The sequence below is a fragment of the Oncorhynchus kisutch genome, unplaced genomic scaffold (genome assembly GCF_002021735.2).
Source record: "Oncorhynchus kisutch isolate 150728-3 unplaced genomic scaffold, Okis_V2 scaffold2536, whole genome shotgun sequence".
Lineage (NCBI taxonomy): Eukaryota > Metazoa > Chordata > Actinopteri > Salmoniformes > Salmonidae > Oncorhynchus > Oncorhynchus kisutch.
Window position 1 is genome coordinate 22353 of NW_022264481.1, and position 6130 is coordinate 28482.

Here is a 6130-nt window from a genome sequence, read left to right on the forward strand (position 1 = left end):
GTCTGCTTTCCACCAGACTCTGGGAGATTAATAAACCTTTCAACAGGACAATAACCTAAAACAGAAGACCAAATATACACTGGAGTTGCTTTCCAAGAATACAGTCAATGTTCCTGAGTGGCCAAGTTACAGTTTTGACTTAAATCTACTTGAAAATCTATGGCAAGACCTGAACATGGTTGTCTAGCAATGATCAACAACCAATTTGACAAACTTAAAGAATTTTGGAAAGAATAATGGTCAAGTTGCACAATCCAGGTGTGGAAAGCTCCTAGAGATTTACCAGGAAATACTCACAGCTGTAATCGCTGCCAAATGTGCTTCTACAAAGTTTTGACTTAGGGATGTGAATACTTAAGAAAAATCTATAGTATATTTAATTTTCAATATCATTTGTAAAAACATGTTTTAACTTTGTCGTTATGGAGTACTTTGTGTAGTTGAGAGAAAAATATATTTACTGCATTTTAAATTCAGTCTGTAACACAACAACATGTGTAAGAAGTCTAGGGGTCTGAAGGCACTGTATGTTAAACATGAATGCTCTACTTGTAAGTCTGATAAATGACTCAAATGTAAGTGTAATAGTAAATAATGTATTGTGTAACTTGAGTCATTTTTATTGTAAATATGAATAGAATTCCATGATTAAAGATAATCATGAATGAATTGTGAATAATGATGTGTGAGAAATTTACAGAGGTATAAATATTATACCCCTCAAAATGCTAACCTGACCTATTATCGGTAATGGTGAGAGTTTAGCATGTCTTGGGGGTATGATATAAAATGCTAACCTCCCCTATTATTGGTAATGGTGAGAGGTTAGCATGTCTTGGGGGTATGACATAAAATGCTAACCCCCCTATTATTGGTAATGGTGAGAGGTTAGCATTTCTTGGGGGTATGATATAAAATGCTAACCTCCCCTATTATTGGTAATGGTGAGAGGTTAGCATGTCTTGGGGGTATGATCCTCTGTAACTTTCTCACTCAACATTATTTACCATTCATTAAATTAAAGGTGACATTCTGTACAGTCACCCCATATGAAACATTTGATCTCCAATCCAAAACGCTGGCGTATAGAGCCAAATGAAAAGTTGTAGCTTCACTGTCCAAATAAATACGTAAAGGAGTATATAGGAGATAAGAAAAGACAGTGTGTCACGTCACACCGCCTTTAATAGTGACAGGTCACAATGGTACAGTAAGGGTGTGGCGTCATTGTAAACATCGTTGATATTAAGCATCTCAATCACATCACGATAAAGGGAAGGAGTTCCCATAGCTTGTTTGGTGACCCGTTACTCTACTCACAGAACCAAGGTCACATCCGTAGCCCAGCATTTTCATGTCTGTATTTATTCAAATGGATACAACTGGAGAGTAACTTCAAAAGATACTCATAGCATCTCTGAATCTTTATGTGACTTTCCTCCTCCAGACCTGATTGGGTGTTAGAAGGCTCCATTACAGCTGCTTCCCTTTGTCACGTTTCCTGTTAGGACCGGCCTGAATCCCAGACGATAAATCTTCCTGAGGTAAAGAGTTACAACGGTCAACAGAATCATCTTCAATGGGATTTTCTTACATTTGCTTGTCTTTATTAATATTGCAGGTCTTCCGGTGTGACCATGCTGAATAAGAGGTTAGACACCACAGTGTATTTCACAACAGGAGGATTTCAAACCAAACCAAATAGAAGGGATGTTATATCCTCTAAATAATCACACTCTCTATCCACCACATCTACATGTGTACTACATTTCGTGTGTATACTTTATACGCTTTATACATTAGGTGAAGTAGTCAAATCAAGGGTAGATATTTATGACATAAGCTACTGAAAGAATGTTCATGCTAGTGTTGAAGAGCAGCATGATTGAAGTTGGGCTGAAAGCTGTACCTGTTGAGGCAGGTCTGAGGGTGTTGGGGCTGGGTCTTGTTCTGCCCATGTTGAGGCTGGGCCTGGTTCTTCCCATGTTGAGGCTGGGCTGGGTGTGTTGATGTTGGGCCCAGTGCTGCCCTGTTGTGGCTGGGCTCGGGGTTATTGATGTTGGGCCAAATGCTACCCCTTTCGAAGCAGGTGTGTGAGTGTTGAGGCTGGGCTGTGGGTTTTGAGGCTGGGCCTGGTACTACCCCTGTTGAGACAGGTCTGAGTGTTTGGAGGCTGGTCCAGGTGCTACCCCTGTTTAGGCTGGGGCTGATGCTGGTGGCCCTGTTAGGCCCTGTGTGCTGGGGCCTCCCGCTCTATTGCCCTGTAGGGTGAAAGGAACCGTACACATAAATAGCAACACAAGAATATAGATGGCGAGAGTAAGCAGTACCTGAACATATAGAAGAGCATTTAGGCACTCCGGGCTCTGGTCCTCAGCACAGTGGCTTCATTGGACATTAACACCTGGCTGTCGTTACAGCAGAACCAGTTTCCACTGGCATGCAATATGTCACTAATGTAGTGCCCTGTGGAACAAGGAAGACAGACTAGAGGTCAAGGGTCAGGCTATTGTGGGTAATAGAGTGTTTTGTAACAGTTAAACAGGTCATTTGGGAGGTATTTTATCTGTTACATGTGTCAAGTTTTGAAATCAGAGATAAACAAATACACATGGCATATAATTAGACATGCCTCTCCATTCTTTTCAATTAAATTGAGCAAACTCTAAACATATTGCAGTGCTTGTTGGGATGACACTTCACTCTGAAGCATGCAGCCTTGCTAGCTTGGCCGAAATGGCTGTTGGAGGGTCTAATTATCCCCAAATTATTTGTAATTTTGTTCCACACCCCTTCCCATCTGGCTAAGAAAATAAAAGGACCCGAGGTTGAATCTTGTTGATGATCCCTGGCCTTCACCCTCGATAATTTTCACTCCCTCAGCTTCGGGATGCTTGTGTATACGGCAGAGGTACACGTGAACATGCAAGTTGAGATCCAAGGAGAAGGGAGTGATTTGGAATTCAGCTGATGTCATATGTATTGTGCATCTGCATGTGTGTGTTTGATGGTATTTACTTACCGGAGTTTGCGGAGCCTCCCAAATGAGAGACTACGCCAGTCAGCTCGTATTAACCATTCACTGACTGTACTGGCTTCTGCTTCTGTAGGAAAACACATGTGATCATAGGATTCTCATTTCCTCTACAGTTCACCACACTGTCTACAGTCTACTACAGTACTAGTCTACTACAGGTCTACTACATCGTGTACTCCTCATAACTATCTCAGTGTTCTGTCATAACTTATTTTTCACTGGTTTCACTCTCTCTCTCTCTCACCACTGGGGCAGTCAGCAACACTTTCCCTGGTTCCTGCTCATTTGAATCTGAGGGGTCAAATATACATATCAAGAGCTGTGAAAACGTGGTCACTTGTCTGAATTGCTCTGGTCTAAAACAGCTCCCATACATCACTAAAGATGTCTGAGAAACATTTTAAATTGCAGCTTCGAGCTTCTCTGTCAGCAGGACCGTTTTGAGAGTGGGTGGTTTGTGTGGTGTTGGAGCAAGAATAGTGTTATGGTGCCATGACCTACCTGAACAGCAGAGGGCGCTGTCTTTGGCCTCTCCAGGTGGGCTGGAGACTTGGCTGGCGAGGGTCTGGGGGATGGACCCCTGAATGCTGGGGACCTGGTGGGTGAGGGCCTGTGGGCTGGCACTGTGCAGGTGTGGCACCATGTCCCCACAGAGGGTGGAGAGCCTCAGCTCCGAAGGAAACAAAAGAGGAGCCTCCAGCTTCTCCAACCCCCCAGGTCCCCCAAACCTCTTCAGATGCAGAACCAGCACACTGCCCAGAAACAGAGAGGAAGAGAGATGAACAGACAGACAATGAAACCAGTCAACAAAGTAACAGATGAGTGAAATTTGTTTGGTGGTGCTCACCTCTAAGTCCTACAACCTGCTCAGGAAGGTAACTACTCCTAAAGGCTCAGTACATTAAACACTGCTAGTACTATGAGAGGTTATAAAGGGACAACTCACAGAGGCAGTGAGTGGAACTGCTCCACCTTTGAGGCGTGGAGGCCTTTACAGCCCTCACATGTGAATTCAACCTGTTCACTCTGGTTAGAAACAAAAGCATTACATAATGAATGATACCACTACAATAATAAGATAGCGTATTCTGAGGCAGTGGGCAGCTTGCCCTGGGTGTTAGTCTCTACATGCAGGGCTGAGCCCTAAGTGCTGACTTTGAAAGTGAGTGCTAGGCTGTTCAGCAAGGTGCGCTCAGGGCTGAAGTCCAATGAGAGGTGGTTGTAGTCCTCTCTGGTAGACGACTCGCACCCACAGCTTCAGAAGCAGACAAAGAGAAGAAAATGCATCAAGTGTGTTTCTGTTTCAGGTCTCTACAATGTTTCTGTTATGCCATGTGTTTTGTAATGTTAATATATACTGTATATATATATATATATATATATATAGAAAGATCATGTTCTCAGTAGATACATTACAACCAATGGGATCTCTTACCTGGTACATGTGCGCACCGACACAAGCTGGAACTCCAGCTGGGAAACAGGGCAGGTATAGTTCATCCCGAGTGTCTTCAGAATCATGCCCTCCTCCTTCAGCTGGCACAGCATATTGACAAGTAACTCATGTGCGTCCTATGATGAGGAAGAGAAAGAAACACACCAAGATAAAAGCAAATGATGAAGAGAAAATGAACCCTTGCAAGAAGAGCACTCGTACACAAGAGAGTAGTGCCTCAGTTACCTGTTGCGTGTCCCCAGATACTTCAAATCGTTATACCGACAAGGAGTACTGACCTTCCACATGAGATCTGCTTTTGCAGGCCTGGTTTGCCACATGTCAGGTAGACCCCGAACGGTGCACATCAGACAGACCACCTGTAGGGGAGACAGAGAGTAAGTTAGCAGCTGACCTGGATGGTGTCAACCTACTGGCCTTACGCCTGAAGAGGCAGATGAGTAAATACAATATGTTTTATCTAGTGGCACCCCCATCATTAGAAATGTTTCATTCGATTTGATGTAATTTCACCTTTGAGGACGGAAATGAAGCCAACACAACAAAAATGTGTTTGTTTTATCTCCTAAGATATTTGGTTGGATACTGCTCAATTCCAGAGCATTTAAGAAACTACCAAATTTCCCACGGTAAGGTGGAAGTTCAGTCAATGAGCATTTGGGTCATGTAGTCATTCTACACTTCCAAATTGGCCTACAAAATGCCTACATCATTAATCTGTGTCATTGTTGTTCCTCTTGGTTATGAAGTTCAAAAAACAAAAGAAACTGGAAAATAAACCATAAATACAATACCCAGCAAAATATGAAGTGGTTAAGGTTAGGAAAAGGATTAGTGAAAGTGCTATCTTAACCTGCTACGACAATCCCTTTCTGTAGAAGTGGCGTGAAAAGAGTGTCCCTTCTTTAATTTATGACCACAATTAATGGGTGTGTGGGGTGAGTGTCTGCTTTTGAGCCTTCCCTTACCTGAGCAGGTTGGAGAAGGGGGGAGGAGCTCCAGAGTTGTTCCTGGTGCAGGATTTCTTTGAGAAGGACGGCAGGACCAGGAGGCACTGCAGGGTGGCGTTAAGGAAGCAAGTGTTGCCAATGTTAGGCAACCTGTGAAGAAGAAGCAGCCATCAGTACACACAGAGAGATTAATCATAAACCTTCATATCTCTATAAAGTGATGATAATGGCAGGGGATAAGGGATACATTATATTTAACACAAAGAAGTGGATGTCCTTTAGACCAAGATTGACATAATTCATGGGTTTATAAATATCTAATAAAACGGACATGCTCGATAGTAAGCCTTATCCCCATAGTATATCAGACACTGATCTCTTAAACAATAAAGAACTTATATTCAATGCATTTGCAGTGTTGTGTGGTTTACCCAAGAAGTTCCATGTTGACCAGTTCCCCCCGTTCTCCTCTGGCCCCCTGGGTCTCTTCTGACCCTCTGGTGGCTGAGCTGGCCCTGGGAAGAGTCATGCTTCTGGTGGCTGAGACTGGTCTCTGTGGCATTGGACTGATAGAGTGTTCCTGAAGAGACAGAGACCTGGAGGAAGGAGAAAACAGGTCTAACGCCTCCAACACAGAGATATTATCACTCTACACAGTCTCTATTAAATACTGTACTGTAAACACAG

At 43.2% G+C, this 6130-nt stretch overlaps 1 protein-coding gene and 1 long non-coding RNA gene across 2 annotated transcripts; both read right to left on the reverse strand.

The window, feature by feature from the left end:
• Positions 1 to 1167: 1167 nt before the first annotated feature.
• On the reverse strand, positions 1168 to 2026 carry LOC116370416 (uncharacterized). The gene is made up of 2 exons (XR_004208727.1): positions 1910 to 2026; positions 1168 to 1539 (listed from the first exon to the last, which is right to left on the reverse strand). It is a non-coding gene; the product is annotated as an uncharacterized LOC116370416 (long non-coding RNA).
• A 7-nt stretch (positions 2027 to 2033) lies between these two features.
• Positions 2034 to 4727, reverse strand: LOC109877012 (ubiquitin carboxyl-terminal hydrolase 37-like). The gene is made up of 7 exons (XM_031819749.1): positions 4719 to 4727; positions 4473 to 4609; positions 4193 to 4292; positions 3984 to 4063; positions 3539 to 3789; positions 3023 to 3104; positions 2034 to 2261 (listed from the first exon to the last, which is right to left on the reverse strand). Exons 2-7 carry the CDS (start codon positions 4583 to 4585, stop codon positions 2225 to 2227), a joined length of 663 nt encoding a protein of 220 aa, XP_031675609.1. The 5' UTR covers positions 4586 to 4609; positions 4719 to 4727; the 3' UTR covers positions 2034 to 2224.
• Positions 4728 to 6130: the final 1403 nt, after the last annotated feature.